General features: G+C 32.5%; 2 protein-coding genes across 3 annotated transcripts; both read left to right on the top strand.

Moving 5' to 3' along the window:
• Positions 1–2,564: 2,564 nt before the first annotated feature.
• Positions 2,565–9,886, top strand: LOC126884029 (uncharacterized). Its single transcript, XM_050649818.1, has 6 exons — positions 2,565–3,048; positions 3,279–3,520; positions 3,585–3,783; positions 5,764–5,973; positions 6,140–6,211; positions 9,373–9,886. The coding sequence occupies exons 3-6, from the start codon at positions 3,601–3,603 to the stop codon at positions 9,883–9,885; spliced, it is 978 nt and encodes a 325-aa protein (XP_050505775.1). The 5' UTR covers positions 2,565–3,048; positions 3,279–3,520; positions 3,585–3,600; the 3' UTR covers position 9,886.
• A 352-nt stretch (positions 9,887–10,238) lies between these two features.
• LOC126884028 (uncharacterized) lies at positions 10,239–12,523 on the top strand. 2 transcript variants are annotated; one of them, XM_050649816.1, is made up of 6 exons: positions 10,239–10,959; positions 11,011–11,199; positions 11,258–11,344; positions 11,491–11,562; positions 11,622–11,675; positions 12,292–12,523. In XM_050649816.1, the coding sequence occupies exons 1-6, from the start codon at positions 10,263–10,265 to the stop codon at positions 12,483–12,485; spliced, it is 1,293 nt and encodes a 430-aa protein (XP_050505773.1). In that variant the 5' UTR covers positions 10,239–10,262; the 3' UTR covers positions 12,486–12,523. The 2 variants fall into 2 exon arrangements, with proteins under 2 accessions (XP_050505773.1, XP_050505774.1); XM_050649817.1 differs by lacking the exon at positions 11,258–11,344.
• The last annotated feature ends 8,727 nt before the right edge of the window (positions 12,524–21,250 follow it).

Here is a 21,250-nt window from a genome sequence, read left to right as displayed (position 1 = left end):
AGTTTACGATATGTGGCTTCGTCTTTTAAGAGATCATTCATTTTATTGTCGTAATCATTAGATTCCATTATAACGGTTTTGTTGGTTTTGTCTGGTTTTAGTACAACTACATTCGGATTTTCCCTCAAGAAAGCTTTGGTCCCTTGAATTTTCTTATGTAATATTTTATCTTCAAATGCATATTTATTTTTATTTTTAAAATTGGTTAAAATGTTACAACATTTTGTTCTTATTTGATGTTGTGCATCTCCATTTAAATTAGAAATTGAATTTTCAATCGAGCAGACGATATCAGATATAGGAATTTCGTTTTTATTATGAATAGGAACTGCAAAGTTATCTCCTAAACTTAAAATCTCCTGTACGTCACTGGGTATTTCGACGTCAGTTAAATTGTCAACCCAAGACCTCTCCAAATTGCTTTCAGTCGTATTTGATTTCAAAAGTAAATTATTTATTTTTTTGGTGTTCTGGTTTTTAATTTTATTAAAAATATATTCACTTTGTTTTAAACATTCATTCTTAAAAGAGTTAAAAATATCAGGTGGTAATATATTAATTAAACTTGATTCCTTCCTAATGAGTTCACAGTTTAGAGTTTTTAACCCGCCGTTACACGCGTCTTCTATTGTGACGTGGTTGCACGCGTATGAGCGTCGCCCTCACCTACATAAATTCGACTTATTTCGAGGAAGACTGAATGTCAACATGTATAAATATAAAATGGGTTGTACTCACATATTATAGAAAGTCTCGTAAACCAATTTTTTTTTATTAATTTAACAAAACAAAAGTAAAAATAATATACATAGATCAAAAACAAGTTTTCTTAATTTTCAATTTCAGCAAGCCTCTGAAGAAATTAACGTTCTTTACGCGAATTCATTTTACTAAAAATACAAATTAAAATTAACAACTGTTCTGAAGCTATTTCTTTGTGGCATTTATGTAATTAACTATTAATATTTTGTATTTTGATAACGAAGTCCGAGGTGGAATTCGAAACGTCAATAAAATCAATTTTTCTAGTTAAAGTGTGGCTTATTTCCCAATTAGAATAGGTAAATATAAAAATGGGTTCTTAACCAGTGGCGCACCTAGAATTTTCCTCTGGGGGAGGAGGGGGGTTTGCTTGGGCACCGAAAGATTTTTGTATTATTTGTGAAAGACAAGTGACATTTTCCTACTTCCTTTTATATATATTTCTCTATGCTCTGGGTGGGATTTTAACCCCCAAACCCCCCGCTCGGTTTGCCACTGTTCCTAACCTAATCCAAACAATAATATTTTAATTAAACCTACCTAAATATTAAATAAAAACCTAAAAGTTTCTTTGAGATAACAGAAACGTGATTTCACCATGATTGCACGCGCAGTGAGGAATTCCCTCACTTGAAGAGGGATGTCTCTTCTTTCAACTATCACACAGCACACTGACCGCCTGAAATATTCTATAACTTTTTCATACTCTCTCATGAACCATGCTAAAGGCATTCCTGGATGCTTAAGGTTATCGTATTAGTTTACACAATTTCATTGGTTATAAACAAATATGGTGAGGGATTCCCTCATAGCGCGTGTAATGGCGGGTTAATGAGATAACAGTGTCAGATATAAGTAAATTTAAAACTTGTTTTACAAATAGATTAAAAACATTTTTCTCGAATTTACGTGCAAGGTTTACAGATGTAAAATGTATATGGTTTATATTTATATTTAAAAACTTTGGTACTAAATCACAGGTTTTACAGCGTAAAAGAAATATTCTTCGGTTTTTTAGGTTGGCCTGTTTTGTTAGCAACTTTTGGTATAGTTTCATTTGTAGAACGGTTGATCGTCCGTAGCTAGAAATAAATAGAATATATTACAATCTCATTTAAATAATGATAATTATAACACCCGAAACAAAACAAAAACCTCCTAAAGTCGTAACAAACATCCACTTTGCAATATTTTATAACAACATAAAAGATACGTCACTGTACCATAATTAATAATTAATAGTAAATACTATACCATCTATCAATGAGATAACAGGTTTCACATTTTATTCTGTATATGTCCATTATTGTGAGTGTGTCGATTTACGTGTAGGTAAGTTTTTGAACATGTTTTATAATAACATCTTGTATTCATTTGTATGCATTTTTAGAATCTTGACAAAGGTGAGAGATATCCACCAAAACGTCGATTTAAATGGAAAAATAAAATCTAATTCCAAATTTTTTTAACATTATTCACTGAACCTAAACCCAAGAAATACAAAATTTAATTAAATATAGTATGGTTCAAGAAACATAGAAAAACTATATATATATATATATATATATATATATATATATATATATATATATATATATATATATATATATATATATATATATATATATATATATATATATATATATATATATATATATATATATATATATATATATATATATATATATATATATATATATATATATATATATATATATATATATATATATATATATATATATATATATATATATATATATATATCAAAAAATCACTATATATATATATACGCGAGCAACGCACCATGCGAGTCCCGATATATCCAGCAGACCACCCGAGACCCACCATAACCAAAGTGTATAATTAGATTTTTATTATAGAAAAATAAAGAATATAATATGAACTTTTATGGGCCCCAGAGAGGGGTAAGAAAAATCTTTTAGTTTAAAAAATCTATACGGAGCATACCGTGCGAGTCCCACTTACAAGTCAAAAGGACATGCGAGTCCCGCCAGTTATACATGGCACACTCAGCAAACAATATGAGACCCAGCGATGTTGCCACAACGCTGGGTCTCGTATTGTTTGCCGAATATTTTAGGTACTTCCCCGGTTTGTATATTTCACCTCGAATTTAATAGTTTTGTTTCAGCGGTTATTTTAATTCTTGTGAATAGTAAGGGCGGACGTAAAATAGTGATTTTAGGCGCAAGGATAAATATTAGGTACCTATGGAAAATAGATCAAAAAAAATTTTGGAACTCGCGTTGGACGAAAATAATAAAAGTAAGTACCTCAAGTGTTTTTTAATTTATGCAAAGTAGTTAATATTACTTACACACGTCTAATTATTTAAAGTTTTTACAAAATATTTATTATAAATGAATTAATAAATTAAAAAATGCCATTTTATTATAAACTTCGGTGCGCTTTTATAAATTATGTTTTTTTATTGGCAATTGTTGGTGGAATAAATAATTTTTTATTCTATTCTTATTTATTTCTTAAATTTTTAGAAAAAGATTATTCAAATGCAAATAAGATGGGGAAATCTTATTTTGGGCCGCCTAGCAAAACGAAACAAAATGCGAAGAAAAAAACTGAGCTTTTAGAGCCCAATGTAAAGATCTTATCGAACGTTAACCTTAAAGAAAAAATTGATAACTACTTGCAAACTATAACAACTCCTTTTTTTTTTTAATGTCAAGAAAATAAAATAGATGAATCAACATTATCTGAAAGTAAAAATAACGTAGAGGTAAGTCTTGATCTCATTTAGTGTAAATTAAAGTATACACCAAGAAAACTATTTTAATTTTTAGACTCCATTTAATAAGTATGATAAAGAAAAAAAAACAGGACCATTTAAAACCCAAAGCAAATATTTTACTGGAACCAGATGTTAAACTTAATGATAACATTGATAACGACTCACATCCTTTAAACAAAACCTTGGATTTATATGAATTTCAAGAAAATGATTTAGAGGAAAAAGCATCAAAATCGCCTGAGTACGACAAGGTAACAATTGTTTTAAACAAAATATTTAACAAAAACTTGTTTATTTTCATACTACTTGTGTGTGTGTGTGTGTGTGTGTGTGTGTGTGTGTGTGTGTGTGTGTGTGTGTGTGTGTGTGTGTGTGTGTGTGTGTGTGTGTGTGTGTGTGTGTGTGTGTGTGTGTGTGTGTGTGTGTGTGTGTGTGTGTGTGTGTGTGTGTGTGTGTGTGTGTGTGTGTGTGTGTGTGTGTGTGTGTGTGTGTGTGTGTGTGTGTGTGTGTGTGTGTGTGTGTGTGTGTGTGTGTGTGTGTGTGTGTGTGTGTGTGTGTGTGTGTGTGTGTGTGTGTGTGTGTGTGTGTGTGTGTGTGTGTGTGTGTGTGTGTGTGTGTGTGTGTGTGTGTGTGTGTGTGTGTGTGTGTGTGTGTGTGTGTGTGTGTGTGTGTGTGTGTGTGTGTGTGTGTGTGTGTGTGTGTGTGTGTGTGTGTGTGTGTGTGTGTGTGTGTGTGTGTGTGTGTGTGTGTGTGTGTGTGTGTGTGTGTGTGTGTGTGTGTGTGTGTGTGTGTGTGTGTGTGTGTGTGTGTGTGTGTGTGTGTGTGTGTGTGTGTGTGTGTGTGTGTGTGTGTGTGTGTGTGTGTGTGTGTGTGTGTGTGTGTGTGTGTGTGTGTGTGTGTGTGTGTGTGTGTGTGTGTGTGTGTGTGTGTGTGTGTGTGTGTGTGTGTGTGTGTGTGTGTGTGTGTGTGTGTGTGTGTGTGTGTGTGTGTGTGTGTGTGTGTGTGTGTGTGTGTGTGTGTGTGTGTGTGTGTGTGTGTGTGTGTGTGTGTGTGTGTGTGTGTGTGTGTGTGTGTGTGTGTGTGTGTGTGTGTGTGTGTGTGTGTGTGTGTGTGTGTGTGTGTGTGTGTGTGTGTGTGTGTGTGTGTGTGTGTGTGTGTGTGTGTGTGTGTGTGTGTGTGTGTGTGTGTGTGTGTGTGTGTGTGTGTGTGTGTGTGTGTGTGTGTGTGTGTGTGTGTGTGTGTGTGTGTGTGTGTGTGTGTGTGTGTGTGTGTGTGTGTGTGTGTGTGTGTGTGTGTGTGTGTGTGTGTGTGTGTGTGTGTGTGTGTGTGTGTGTGTGTGTGTGTGTGTGTGTGTGTGTGTGTGTGTGTGTGTGTGTGTGTGTGTGTGTGTGTGTGTGTGTGTGTGTGTGTGTGTGTGTGTGTGTGTGTGTGTGTGTGTGTGTGTGTGTGTGTGTGTGTGTGTGTGTGTGTGTGTGTGTGTGTGTGTGTGTGTGTGTGTGTGTGTGTGTGTGTGTGTGTGTGTGTGTGTGTGTGTGTGTGTGTGTGTGTGTGTGTGTGTGTGTGTGTGTGTGTGTGTGTGTGTGTGTGTGTGTGTGTGTGTGTGTGTGTGTGTGTGTGTGTGTGTGTGTGTGTGTGTGTGTGTGTGTGTGTGTGTGTGTGTGTGTGTGTGTGTGTGTGTGTGTGTGTGTGTGTGTGTGTGTGTGTGTGTGTGTGTGTGTGTGTGTGTGTGTGTGTGTGTGTGTGTGTGTGTGTGTGTGTGTGTGTGTGTGTGTGTGTGTGTGTGTGTGTGTGTGTGTGTGTGTGTGTGTGTGTGTGTGTGTGTGTGTGTGTGTGTGTGTGTGTGTGTGTGTGTGTGTGTGTGTGTGTGTGTGTGTGTGTGTGTGTGTTTTTGGCATCAGACAAAGTCTATTTGCCACAAACTATGACGTAAGAAAGATCAAATGTCTACTTTCGTCCTAATCACAAAATGAACTAATATGTCATAGACTCTTTTATCAAATGAAGCAAGGAGTGCTGAAATATTTACTGGAAGAGGAAATTTTATATTATTTAATTCCGTCATTAGTTCCAATGTTTCAAGTGTATATTTAGTGCAGTCGAAAAATATAATATGGTTTAAGTCGCCTATCGACATATTATTGCACCTTCATACTACTTATTTGCTCTATTTTATAAAACGTAATATCTTAAAAAAGTCTTATTTTGGTGTTAATTATTAAATATTGCTTTAGCTGGAAGAAAAAACTTACACTCCATTAAAAGCTGTAAATTTTGATTGCTATCCAATTTTGACCAAAATTGACACGAATCTAAATACTGACCATAGAGACTATGAAGACAATGAAGACTTTAGCGAGTCACGTGACACATCCTCATATGTACCCGAAACGGAAATAGGGTCTGAGGGAGGGGAAGAGGAAACTATTATTCCAATTTTTAAGGTAATTTTTTAATACGACATATTTAATCAGTTCAAAAAAGTATTGGATAAATCCTTATTTTAAGTAAAATACAAAATGACAAGTAGATACTTATTTTAAAAGATATTGCTCAATGTAATTCTTTATTTATTTATAGACATTACTGATTGTGTGTTATTAATTTTAGACCATAAACGTAACTTGCCCTGAATCAACTTTAACAAAGGACGAACCCTCGGAAAAGCCCCATATTTCTAACGTAAGTTAAAGAATTATTAGGTTAATAATTATTAGCAGTCATTGGGAATCGCTTGTCAGGGCCGCTCTGTCCATACGTGATATAATATATAAGTGATATATATTTATGAAAAGGCGCTCCGGGTTTTTGGCTAAATAACAAAAAGCGCAAGAACTATCTTAACCTTTAACTACACGCGCATCAAGTTATAACATAACTACACGCGTGGCGTACTTTATACGCCACAAGAAAATACACTTAAAAACAGCGGATTTGTTTATTTTTTTTTGAAGAAATACATTTAGTTGTTTGTTATAAACATTATTCGGCATCAGTGAATACTTGGAGTTCCTTCTCAGTAAGCCAATTGGGATTTATAACTGGAATCATGGAATAACTGGATTCCATGATAAATAAAATTACTAATAATTTTTTTTAAATGTGCTTTTTTTACAGGAGAAAAAGTATTGTTTATAAAGAAAAATATATTTTGTGCCATAATGACTAAAAAACAATTAAAATATGTACTTATATTACTACTTAGATTATTAAAATCGTGGTGTATATTGACCACCACCGGAAACAACAAATTACTGTCCACCTATTATTGTCCACCAACAAACTGTAAATTATGATCTTCTCAGAACGCCGATTATAACGAAACTAAAACCAAATTGTAAATCACATTCCAGTGACAGGTTAGATAGATAAACAAGGTCAAAAATTAAATTTTTTAATATATGTGCAGTAGAATTCTTATATCTGGCGTACAAAATACGCCAGCGCGTGTAGTTAAAGGTTAAATACATAATTTACGTTTATGCACGAAAACATCTTTGTCCTCCTTCAATAGTCAAGGACAGCATGCTTAACCATTGTTCCCACTAGCCAGAAGGGCGGATTATGGATTATGAACCCAGAGCCCAGCAATAGGCCAGCGTCATTTACCTGTTATTTATGATTGTCGTTCTTAAACGTGCATAGTTAAAATTTTGTGAAAAGCGGTATATAGGCCAAGGTAGATCCTCTTAAAATAGTCAAAATTCTAAAAAAATTTTAACAGCATTATGCGTACTTTATTTTGTAATTATTCGTTTAAGTACTTGAGGGGAAGTGGATCGGTAAGAAACAAATTTTGAATGGGGGTCGGTGGGGGTGGTTTATAGGGGTGGAAAATTTGCCTTGCGATTTCCGGCTTAGGTTCGCATTTTTTCTAATAATATTGAACGTAAAAGTTGTAGGTATTAAAAAATCAAACAACTTTTGTTCTATGTATTTTTCAACATAACCTCAAAATTTACTAGAAAAACGCCAAAAACCACTTTTTTATGTTTTTCGGTGTAACTTTAACAAAAATTATTTAAATTTAAGCAAATTTGGTGGAAATATACCTTTTTGCATCTAATATTTTTTAATGGCGAATATCGAACGGTTTCCGAGAAATTTCACTTTTTCATAAAATGACACTATACATTCAATCGAAAAATTTGGTAGCTCAAATTGAGCTTTTTGACTTTTGTAGGTAGGCATTATCTTCGATGAAACGTGTACTTTCAAATGAAAAAAAAGGGCACCTTAAGAGAGAATTTTTTTGGAAATCGCAAAAATCCGAAAAAAACGGTTTTTAGGTTATAGAATTTCAGTGATCGTTATAATTTTGAAGTTATTTATTTAAATTTCGGTTCAAACTTTGTAAAACATATTTGTTAACATTATTTATAATAATTTTAAGTTATTATTTATAAACAGTTTTCAATTATTTAAACACGTTCAGTTAATAAAACTATTGTTTAAACAATATTTTTGCATAAATTTTTTTTTGCAAAATTGACATTTTTGCTTGGAATTTTTTTTTGTATTTAAAAAAAAACAAATCGAAAGTACTCTATGCAATTTTATGAAAAAGGCGATAGATTTTGAGTAAAAATTCGTTGAAAATTTTAATGAACCAGTTCCAAAAAGAAGTAGGCACAAATAAATTGATCAAATTTTTTTTGTAAAGTGCACGTGTAACAAGTTTTCATTTTTAATTTTGTAATTAAAACATCTGTACAAAATTTTGAATAAAAAAAATTAAAATTACGTTCTTTTTTATTTCTACGGTCCTGAACACATAAAAACCTAGAGTTATACTAGTCTACCACTTTTTAAAATTTTCAAAGAATTTTTACTCAAAAGCTATCGCCTTTTTCATAAAATTGCATATATGTAATACTTTCGATTTGTTTTTTAAATACAAAAAAAATTTTTCCAAGCAAACATGTCAATTTTGCAAAAAAATTGTATGCAAAAATATTGTTAAAACAATAGTTTTATTAACTGATCGTGTTTAAATAATTGAAAACTGTTTATAAATAACTATGTTAACATGTTTTACAAAGTTTGAACCGAAATTTAAGTAAATAACTTCAAAATTATAACGATCACTTAAATTCTATAACCTAAAAACCGGTTTTTTCGGTTCTTTTGCGATTTTCAAAAAAATTCTTTCTTAAGGTGACCTTTTTTTTCATTCGAAAGTACACATTTCAACGAAGATAATGCCCACCTACAAAAGTTAAAAAGCTCAATTTGAGCTACCAAATTTTTCGATTGAAATTTCTCGGAAACCGTTCAATATCCGCCATTAAAAAAAATTTAAAAAAATATTAGATGCAAAAAGGTATATTTCCCGGAATTTGGTTAAATTTAAATAATTTTTGTTAAAGTTACACCGAAGAACATGAAAAAGTGGTGTTTGGCATTTTTCTCGTAAATTTTGAGGTTATGTTGAAAAATACATAAAACAAAAGTTGTTTGTTTTTTTAATATCTACAACTTTTACGTTCAATGTTATTAGAAAAATTGCGAACCTAAGCCGGAAATCGCAAGGCAAATTTTTCACCCCTATACACCACCCCCACCAACCCCCATTCAATTTTTTTTTCCTCCCGATCCACTTCCCTTCAAGTACTTAAACGAATAATTACAAAATAAAGTATGCATAATGCTGTTAAATTTTTTTTTATCTCGAAACAGGATCTACCCTGGCCTAATAGGTGAAGGCGCACAGTAATTTAATGCACAAGGGCGCCAAGTGTGTTTGGCGCGGGCCTGTCCCTTGTAATTTTTTAATTAATTTAAATTGTTTAAATTTAGTTTTAAAATGTACTTTTTTACAGTCTTACTTTTAATTTTTTTAGATCGAAACTAATAATTCCATTGTTGCCCTTTCACATAGAAAAAACAGAGTTTGGGATAGAAAGAATTTCTGTCCAATTTGTTTCGTAGAAGTGAGTCATTTTGCAAGACATTTGGAAAGAAATCATGCTGACGAAAGTCGAGTAAAAAAGATTTTATCTTTTCCAAAAGGATCTAATGAAAGGAAAACCTTATGGGATTCTTTACGCAAGGAAGGAAATTTTCATTTGTTTAGAGAAGAAAAAAAAGTGGTGGCTGTTCGAAGGCCCACGGAAGCCCAAGCATTAGACTTTGACGATTTTGTTGTTTGCGAAAACTGTTCTGGGGTGTACAAAAAAATTTTTTTCTATAAGCATGCTAAAAAATGCCAAGAAAAACACACTGGTACAAAGTGTGGGCGACTAAATGCCTTAACTCAATCCCAAACATTTTTAGCGGCTTCTCGCTGCCAAAACAGTTTTTTTATCACAGTCAAGATTAAAGAAAGAGGTATTTTGCATTATGAAAGCAGATAAAATAAGCGCCACCGCAAAAAATGATATTTTAATATGTTTATTCGGGGAAACCCATCTTAAAAAACATAAAAGAAAGCAAATTGTAACAGTAACGTCCAACAAAATGAGAGAATTAGCAAGACTTTTGATTGCTCTTAGAGAGTTCACACCTGTTCAGAACCTAATTGATGCTATGAAACCAGAATTATTTGACGATTTAGTTACGGCCACAAAAGTAATTTCGGGATTTAGTAATGCCGATAAAAGCTTTAAATCTTCATCATTAGCACTTCATATGGGTACCACTTTAAAACAAGTATGCGATATAATTAATCGAATGATCAACATTATTAGAGACCAGTTGGGCCAATGAAATTTCTTCATTAGCCCTTAAAACAATGAAAGAACAGCAATGGGAAAAACCCCAAATACTTCCGGTGACAAGTGACGTAATTAAGTTTAATAATTTTGTCAAAAATCAGGTTGAAGACAGTGCCAAAAAATTAAACAAACTTTTAGAAAAGGAGGGGAAACAAAATGACAAAAATGATTTACTTCCTTTATATAAAACCTTAGCAAAAGGAATAATGGCCCTTCTTTTAATACTAAATAGAAAACGCATCGGTGAGATTCAATACCTTGAAATTTCTACTTACAAAAGATCATTTGCGGAGCCCAGTGTTCAAAAAGAAATTGCTGAAAGTTTAACTGTTTCAGAAAAACTATTGTGTAGAAACTTTAGAAGAATTATTACAGGTGGAAAAGGTAGCAAACCTGTAGCTATTTTAATTTCTCCTTTTTTAAACGAGAAAATTGAGCTGATGATTAAAATAAGGGAAAAAATAAAATTAATTCCAGAAGATAATAAATACATATTTGCAAATCCAAATTCGTCGAAAGGTTGGTTTCATGGAACAAGTGTAATTAAACAATTTGCAAAAAACTGTGGGGCAAAGGATCCCAACTCTCTAACTTCTACCAAATTTCGAAAACAGACTGCAACAATTTTACAGATTATGGACATTAATAATACTGACATGGAACAATTAGCCATTTTTATGGGCCATACAAAAAAACCCATGAAGAATGGTATAGGTAAGCCAATCTTGTTAAAGTGGTTTATTATTATATTAGCATAATTAATAGTTGTAATATTTTTTAGACTTCCTCAAGATCTATACCAGACTGCAAAAATAGCCAAACTAATGATCGCTTTGAATAAAGGTGATGTTAATATTTACAAAGGAAAGAGCTTAGACGATATCAATATAGAAGAAAATGACTACTTGGAAATTGAAAACATAGAAACAGAAGTAAATGAAATAAATGAAAAAGGTAGAATTAGTGTACTCGCATTGGTAATTGCCTAAAAGTTTAATAATCCATTTTTTAGAATTAACAGAGCCTACTCATTCTTGGAGACCTAAAAGTAATTTTAGCGATGTAACCGACGAAAAGATTGAACAAGCTAATAAAAATGGTAGGTAAAAGATTATTATAAACGAAGTCTTAAAAAATCATTACAATAAATGTTATAAATGAAAAAAAAAAGATGAGTAGCTCCTAACTCTTAAAAGCAGTTTTCTACTTAAAAGTAACAAATAACTAATTATTATTAATTTGCAGAAAAAGTTTCGTCGAAGGGTAAAAGAAAGTTATTTACCGATGAAATGACGCATCCAATGCAAAATAATAAAGGTAAAGCAGTTTTAATAAGAGTATATCGAAAAAATGCATGTATTATTTGATTTTTTTAGTTACAAAAAGAAAGGAGGTGCCAACTACTGAAAAAACCGAAAGCACTTCAAATGGTAATTTCTTTAGATAACTATTACTCTGCTACTCGTAATACAATTGTTTTAATTTAATAATACATTTATTACCTAATAGGATTTAAAAAATATTTATTCGTAAAAAACTCTAATATAATAATTTTATTTGTAAAAGGACAATTACCTGTTTTTGTTAAAATTAAAAATGCTTTCCAAATTTTATAACTAATTTACGGCATATTTTTTGTTACAATTTTTAAGTATTATTTTTTTTCTACAACCGTGTTAAAAATGCAATTTTTAGCACTCCATGCGTGCGTTAAAAATGCTACTTTAAGGCACTAGTGCTTTAAAATATTTTTAAGGCACTGCAGTTCGTATTGACCGTATAGACAATTTTGATGTAATGTCAAAAAATATAAAAATGGAATGTCAGTCAAGTTCAAGTAAAAGTTTTTGTAGATATTGTTCTGTAATTACGTTTGTAGAAAAAATATTGTATGATATGCGTGTTAAAAAGTACATTTTTAAGGCACTCATGTGAATTGAAGAACTTGCTATAGCTCATTCTGCAAACTTTCACATGCGTGCCTTAAACGTGTACTTTTAACACTTATATCATAAATAACTATTTTTATGTATTAACTTTTTTTAGCGATTGCAAGGCACCGATGGACCGAAAAGGACAAACAAACTATGCTTAAATACTTTACAAGATTCATAAAAGAAAAAAGGGTTCCGAAAAAAGCAGACGTACAGAAATTTAAAAAAAATAAAGCTGGAGAAAACTTTCAATCAATTGATTGGGTAAAAATTAAAACGTTTGTTTACAATTCTTACAGAGTGTAGTTTTTGTGAAGTTTTTTATTAAATAACGTGTTTCTAAACATTTGTGTTTTAATTCGATTTCGTTTGATATATATTTTTCGGTAAAAATTCATTTAATCTAGCAAATCAGATTCTTAACAAAAATATGATTAATAAAATAGTATCTTATATTATATAAAATTCTTGTGTCATAAAGTACGTTCCCAAACTCCTCTGAAACGGTTCGACCGATTTTTATCCCCCTAGATGATAAGGGTTGTCCACCCCTAAAACATTTTTTGGACTTGTATTTTATTATCTTTTTATAATGTAGATTAAAAAATACATACAACTTTAAATTTTTTCATCGCACAAACGTTTTTTTTCCAACTTAGCGGTATTAAAGAATGGCGGGAGCCCTTCTTTAATCCAATACAAAATCCCACCGAATACAACCAATACGTAATCAATAATCTGGTGAAAAGTAGCCTGCTGACAAAATATAATCAGTCCCGCGATTCTGCTTCTCGGCTACACGATTTACGCCGTCTTTAAATATGGCGGACAGTCGTTCTTTTTGAATCGCAGCCCTGGCTAAAATAAAGTTCAAATGAAATTCCTTTAGTAAATTATAACAAAGCAATGTTGCCGGGTTTTGGGTCTCGCATATAATGTTTGATCAATCTGGGTCTCGGATGGACATACAGCTTACATACAGTCTACCTGTGCGCCGCCTATGGTGCGTTTCTATGAACTAAATTCCATATATTTTGCGATAGCAAACAGACTTCCGAGTCCAAAAAAAATTTTTTGTTGATCAGTTTTTTTGGATAAGTTGGACCTTCTGCAACCGATATACACGATAAAACCATGCGAGTCCCGCTGAAGGGTCTCGCATGGTCAAAACGGGTCTCGGACGGTGCGCAGCATATGGCAAAATGGGACTCACATGGCCGGTGTGTACGTCTATATATATATATATATATATATGTATATATATTGTATTTGCGTCCCTCGTGGCTTCTGTATAGTTTTGACTCTTCGTGACTTCCGATCAATATACAGCGTGTATATTAACAAGAATAATTTCATACAGTTAGCGCTCGCTTTGGCATCCGTTATACTGGCAACAACGTACTTATAATATCAAGTAAAATATTTAACCTTGGTCGTGTTAAGTGCAAATTTAGTTGTAGAACCCAGACAAATTCTATTTATAACTTTTGCCAATTAGGTGGTTTTGCTCGGATATACGATAAGGATTTGCTGTAAATTGTTTGTTTTCGTTTTTTTATACTCTTAAATCAGGTTAGAAAAACTTATTTCTTGGGTGTAGTTATGAATGATGTATTTTCTAAACTTTTAGATTTTCTATTTTATTTCGATGGAAGAAGATTATGGATTTCGGAAGATTTCGATGGAATAAGTTATATTGTAATATACTTAACAATACCACTATATAGCCTTATTACCACTATATATCCTTATCTGTTTTATTCTTTCGAAATTTGCTATACAAGTATTTTCCATTGCTCTCTGTTTCTCGCTCTCTGTTTGACTTCTCTCCATCTCAGGCCAATTCTTTCATGATCTCTTATTACAGTTCTTCTCCAGCTATTATCAGGTCTTCCTCTTCTTCTTCTTTCGTCTGGTTGGTATTCGAGTGCTTGTTTGGTTATATTATTTCGATCCTTACTCAGAGTCCGTGTAATTCATTTCCATTTCCTATTTTTAATCGTGACTGTTATTTTCTCTTGTTTTGTTCTTCTCCGTAGATCTATGTTTTTTATTTTATCTGGCCAGTATATTTTTAGGATTTTCCTCAACGATTTATTTATAAAGGTTTTTAATTTTTTGCTAGTTGTTTCTTCCTGTCTCTTCCTGTAAATATTTTGATTTTGGTTAATTCTGATATATCGCGTGTGTTCAAGATTTTCCTTAATGCATTATGAATATATAATGAGTGCATATTGTGCCTTTACTATCCTTTTTTCTACATCTGATCTACTAGCGCCTTTTTTCCATGGTTGATCCCAGATAATATGTAAAGTTATCTACCTCCTGTATTTGTCTTCCTTGTATTTTAATTTTAGTTTCTTGGTTGCTGTTTTTTAAGTTTTGTTTTTTTTGTCTTTATCTTCAGGCCCATTACCCTGGAGTATTTTGCAAGCTTCTTTTGCTTATGGCTGCTATGTTCGGTTAGGGGAAAAATGTCATCTGGGAACTACAAATCCTCCAACTAGTCATGCAATTTCAATCTAATACCTGTTTTATTATTGCTTACTTTCTGCATGATCCAGTCCGTTATTATTAGAAATAATGTCGGGGATAGCACACATCCTTGCTTAACTCCGCTTTGTATAACTACATCTACTACCATTTTTCCCGCATGTTCTAGTCTGGCTGTATATTTCTTGTCAAATAGTCTGATTAAGTTGATGTATTTTATCGGTAGTCCATATAGTTTTAGAATCTTCCACATTTGTTCTCTGTTTATACTATCGAATGCCTTTTCAAAGTCAAAGTCAAAGTAAACATTATGTTTATATTTTTTTGCCATTCACTAGCTTGTTCCAAGATAATTATAGAGTACAGGAGATACAGCGGTACAGGTACAAGATACAGAGGTGCTGATAGAGTACAAATGTGGTCGATAGTGGAGCGTTTTGCGCGAAAGCCTTCTTGGTTGCTTCTTCGTCTTAGTTTCTTGTCTATTTCTGGCTTCAGTCTATTCAATATGATATTTGACATTATTTTGAATGTGGCACTTAGCAGTGTTATTGCTCGCCAATTCTCGCATTTATTTAAATCGCCCTTTTTTGGTATCTTAATGGTTACACCCTCGTTCCATTTCTGTGGGAGCTTCTGGTCGGCCCATATCTTGAGTTTGTGTAACATTTCTACTAATTTGTTTGCGCCCGCCTTTATTAAATTTATCGGTAGGTTGTCGCTTTCAGCGGCTTTGCCATTTTTTTAGTTGATTCAGTGTGTTTTGTATTTCTTCTTTCGTAATTTCAATTGTTCTAATGTTTATTTCCTGTATTACGTTATCTTCGTCTATATCTGGTGTTTGGAGTATATTTCCTCGCAGTGTTGTTTTCATCTTTGTATCTTTGTTTGATTTAATTATATTTCCTTGTTTATCTTTGATTTGTTTATTACTGTTTAGTGTTTTCCCTGTCAAATTTCGGATGATATTGTACTGTATCTTCAGGTCGTTTTCTTGCGCAGCTTTTTCTGACATTTTTACCATATCATATACATAGTATCTTTTGTCTTTCCTGGCTTGCTTTTTAACCGCTATATTTTTTCTTTGTATTTCCTTTCTACTGCTTTTTCCTTCTTCGGTTGCTTCTTTTTGTAACATTTTTTTTTAAGTTTCTTTCTTTCTTCTCTTAGTTGCAATAGTCCAGAAAAATAAGGTTTTTGTCGGGACACTTGACCAGCCAGGTTGCAAATGGGTTTTTTGGAGTTATACCTATTACATTATAAATACAACAATGCCCGTCACAGTTCGGACGAGAATTTTAGTAATTAACAAATAAGGGTCAAATATGACAGTTTTTCGTTTAAATCGCTACAGGTAAAAATAATTATTACCTTATTTAGATTATTCACCTTTTAGTAGATAAGCAAAGGTTTAAAATTTTTTAAATTTTGATCCGATTATTTGTTACTTCGGAAATTGCAAAATAAAACTAAATTTAGAAAATAAAAAAATTGTTATAACTTATAAAAAAATTGTTATAAAAATGAAATTAAGACTTTGATATTGCATGAAATGTTGAGTCAAACAGTCCATAATGCACAATGAAGACGATTTTGTCAATTAGTTTAAATTTTATTCGATTTGTTTATCACAAAGAGCTTTTTTTGCAATGTTATTGTTCAGAAAATTATAATAATACAGCAATTCTGTGGAAACCACAGGAAAGAAAAATACTTATATTTTTAACTTATTTAAAAAATCAATAAGAAGTCATTTTTAGCATTCTGAAAACATTTTACGAAAGTAGAATCATTTTTGGCTTCTAAACAATTTTAATAACCATATTAACATATTGACTAAATCTGCGTTGGGATTTGAAAAGCTGATATTTTTACACGAATTTTCAAAAAAAAACTTTTCGCCTAGGTTAATTACGAGCAAAGTTAGCCACTTTTATTACTTATTTAATTCACAGTTACTTCTATGTACATAAATTTCTCCTGTAACAGTGTTAGTTATCATATTCCTCCGAAACGGCTTGACCGATTTTTATGAAATTTTACACGTATATTCTGTAGGACTGAAAATAGGTGGTAATCTATTATTTACACCCATACGTTATAAAGGGGGTTGCCCCTGCCACTTTTTTATTGTTTTGGAGAAAATTGTCTACCTTCATTTTATATTATGTACCATTAAAAATATATACAACCCTTAATTTTCACCTTTCTACCACCAACCCCTATTTTTTAATAGTTATCTATTTATTTACATCTATAAAATTCTCCTGTCGTAATGTTAGTTGCCATAATCCTCCGATACCGCTTGAACGATTTTTATGAAATTATATATGTATACATATATATACTTGTATATGTATACGTAACATTTTGTATTGTTAGGTGGGTATATGTGTACATAACATACTCTACAAAACTACAGGTATATATAAATTAAAAAAATAATGATCAAAGTCCATCAACAAACTCCGGAGATATTAAGCGCAACATATCTTTGAAAAGTTAATTTCATTTTTTGAGTGCACGGATTTTAATAATTCCGCTCCACAGACCACGAGTCGATTTCGTTAGGACGTCATTTTTAAAGATATATTAACAACTCTGTTCAAGTTTACTCAAACTTTTACACATAAACTATATACATACCTTGAACTTTAAAATAGCGCTAGTTAGGTTTCTTAATTGTTATAAAGAAACTAGCTGTGAATTAAATAAAAAAAAGTGCCTAACTTTGACCGTAATTAATCAAGGTAAAAGTTTTTTTTAACATTTATGTAAAAGTACACATCGAAAACAATGTGATAACTACAGGGGTAATTTGTGTTACTAAAAGATAAATTTTTCATATCTACAGTATTTTTTGATAAAATGCATATTTTTCGACGTATTTTCAAAAATCCCTCTAAAAAAGTCGATTTTTTCGTCGAAAAACTGTTACTTTCAAGCGCGAATAACTCGAAAAATATTAGTTTTACGAAGTAAACGTAAAAAACATTTCTTAGAATTACTTTTTACATCGATTTACATGGTTAAAATGCAATAAAAATTTCCCGTCCCCGAGATGGGGTGGCAACCACCCCAAGCTTTTAGCGTACAGCGGCATGATATAGAAAATGATCCTTGGCCTATTCCCTACGCCCTACCTTCTGTGAAAATTTCAAGTAAATCCATGCTGGACGAAAAAATTGCGAGTCAAAATGCTTCATTTCCTCGACTATAGAAGGAGGAGAAACAATCAGTAAATGTAACGAATATAAATACCTGGGTATGAATATGAAAATCACGAATGATGGAATACTAGACAGAGCCGTTAAAGAACGAAACACTCAGGGCAGGAAAGCAATTAGGCTCCTAAACTCAGTACTCTGGGACAAGCAGGTAAACAACCAAAACAAGAAAAAGATCTATAACGCCGTAGTGAAAAGTATTATAACATACAGCTGCGAAGTATGGCATATGAAGGAAAAATCAAAACGAATGTTAGAGGTCACCGAAATGGATTTCTGGAGAAGGGCTGCAGGAAGATCAAGAAGAGAACATGTCACCAATGAACGGATACGAGAAATAATGAAGGTCACACATACAATAAATGACGAAACCAACGAAATACAACTACGATGGTTTGGTCACGTATAAAGAATGCATGAAGACAAAATCCCAAAACAAGGGCAAAAATGGAAACTGCAAGATAGAAGAAGATGAGGTAGACCGAGGAAAAGTTGGCAGGCAGGAATAAACAAAGCCATGGATGAAAGAGGTCTGCAAGTAGATCAATGTACGGACAGAGAGGAATGGCGAACGGGTATCGGAAGACGAAGAACGTTATAAACCGATAATATAATAATAATGTAAAAGTACCAGCTTTTTAAATCCTAAAGTCTAGGGATGGCGCTTGTTGAACAAAAAACCGGTTTTTGGTTATACCGGTTTTTTTAACTTACGGTTTAACCTGGCGGTTATAACCGGTCAAAAAATCGGTTGTTCCAAAAACAGATTTTCGGTTTTTTTTAATCAAAAGCAAATACTCAATAAGTTATAATGTTACATTTATATTGCACTTTAGTTTGCTCAATTTTCCTCCCGAAAAATTCCCCAACCAATTCAACCTATAAAAATTTTCCCAGGCGCTTTCAAGTTACCCTAAAAATGGGCCAGAGTACCCCAATCTCTGATTCGTCGCTCGTTGTAGACGGCGTCGGCGTATATTGCGTTGTCAATAATTGGGATATTCCCAAAAGTGATGATCCTATCGATCTATCAAAATGTCCCTTGGATCTATCAAGTTTTAAAAAATGTCCAAATGACTTATAGGTATTTTACAAAATAAATTCGATAAACCAATTCAGTATTTACTTCTCTATTGCCATCAAAAAATTTCAGTAGGTAATATTTTTTAATACGTTTGTATAATACCTACCATTTATTTCGTAAGAATTATTTATTGTTTAAAAATTACATAATGGAGATTCCTAATCGTATTTCGGTATTCACATTATACAAGAGTCTCAAGTCTCAAGTACTCAAGTATAAACAATTTTTTAGCTGATGATGGTTGGAATATCGATTTCAAGCAGATCACATACTTTTATGTAAATATTATCATCACATGCACCATTTCACCAGTCTTTGAAATATTTATTAATCTAAATAACTATTCTCAAAATTGTTTCATAAAAGCTGATGTGACACTTTCGTCCAGTTCTCTATTAGTAAATAAAAGTTGAATTATGGTTGTTTGGGTTAACTACTTCGCATTTATTATTTATAATATTATATGATTAAGATCGAAAATATATAGAAATTTCTTCATTTTTCTCTAAATTAATTTTTTTCCACAGGCAACTTATTCGGTTTTTCAATGGTTATTACTTTAAAAAGAAAAAAACCGGTTATAACCGGGACAAAAAAACAACCGGTAAAACCGGTTGTTTCGAATTAAAAAAAACTGGGTTTAGGTTATAACCGGTAGGTTTTTTCCATCCCTTAGTCGATTAATTTAGTTTTCAGTCAATACTAACAAAGTTATTCAAATTGTTTATAAGCCAAAAATGACTCTACTAAAATATTTTCGGAATGATAAAAATGAGTTTTTATTATTTTTTTAAAAACTTTGAAAACATAAGTATTCTTCTTTCATGTAGTTTCCACAAAATTGCTGTATCATTATTATTTTATGAAGAAAAGCATGCTTTATCATTGCAAAGAAAAGGATTTTTTATTAAACAAATTGAATAAAATGTAAACTAATTGACGAATCACCTTGAAATTTTTTGTTATATCTGGACTGAACATGGACTGTTTGACCCAATTTTTCATGTAATATCAGTCTTAAGTTTATTTTTGCAAAAGTTTATTTTTGCAACTTCCGAAGCAACAATAAATAATCGTACCAAAATTCAAAAACTGCCATTTTAAACCTTTGTTCATCTACTAAAAATGAATACTCTATCTGATATAAGATATTTAGTTACTTATTTTTACCTGTAGCGACTTAAACGAAAAGACTGTAATTTTCAGGGCCGTGCCGTTCTATGATGCAGTGAGTCAGCCGCATCAGGCGGCATCACAAGGGGGCGGCATAATCAGTAAAATCTAATATCTTCTTCTTCTTCAAGTGCCGTCTCCTAATCGGAGGTTGGATATCATCATCACTATCTTTAATCTATCCACCTCTGCTCTAAAGAGTTCTATAGAACTACATCTAAACCAGTCCCTTAAATTCTTTAACCGTGACATTCTCCTTCTTCCAATGGACACGCGCCAACTCGTAACTCTTAATGACAAACTTTTTCAAATCAAAATGTACACCGGCCAATTCGTAACTTTTTTACTACCTGACCCTCCCAACTTGCAACTTATACAGGTGAATTCGAAACCATTTTTTAATTCTAATTCTATTTACACATAAACATTACATCTACTGGTAATGCAGCAGAGTTATGCTCCACGTAACGTAGAGCCACACCCAGAGCTTTAGTGGCATCTGCGTGTGACACTCAATATGACAGGGAAACTTCTTCCTCGCTTTCTTCATCTTCATTAGTCATTAGGGTTGCCTTGAGGTTGAACCAAGTCTACAATGTATTCATCCGTAAATTCTTCGCTCCCTTTGTCGTCAGCTTCAATCCATTCTGTAATTACACTTTTTTCTTAGTTTTCTGATCCATCTTGTATAGGGGAACGGGGAAAAATGGAGCTTATTCAAATTAGAAATCAAGCCATGGAGTTAACGACTAAGCACAAATGATGACACAGGCTCTGCATCAGTGACATCAATCTGAGATGGGTGGAAGAGGGAGAGAGACAGGCACAGCGACTCAAAATCAACGACAAAGTAAACTTTCAATTATTAGTTAGGCTAACTTTCGGATAATCCGACCTTTTCGGAATCCGAACAGGCTGTCCCCCCAATTAGTTAGGATTTGCGGGGTTTTACTGTATATAGGTACCTACTATAATATCTGCGTTCCAATCGGCTGGTAGTCTGTTTTGTTCATATTTTTTGTTGTATTAGCTGGTTTATTTCCTTATGTAATTCTCTTCCTCTGTATTTTTTCCACTGTTATTTCATTTTCTTC

The sequence above is a fragment of the Diabrotica virgifera genome, chromosome 4 (genome assembly GCF_917563875.1).
Source record: "Diabrotica virgifera virgifera chromosome 4, PGI_DIABVI_V3a".
Lineage (NCBI taxonomy): Eukaryota > Metazoa > Arthropoda > Insecta > Coleoptera > Chrysomelidae > Diabrotica > Diabrotica virgifera.
This window is presented reverse-complemented; position numbering and strand designations above follow the sequence as displayed.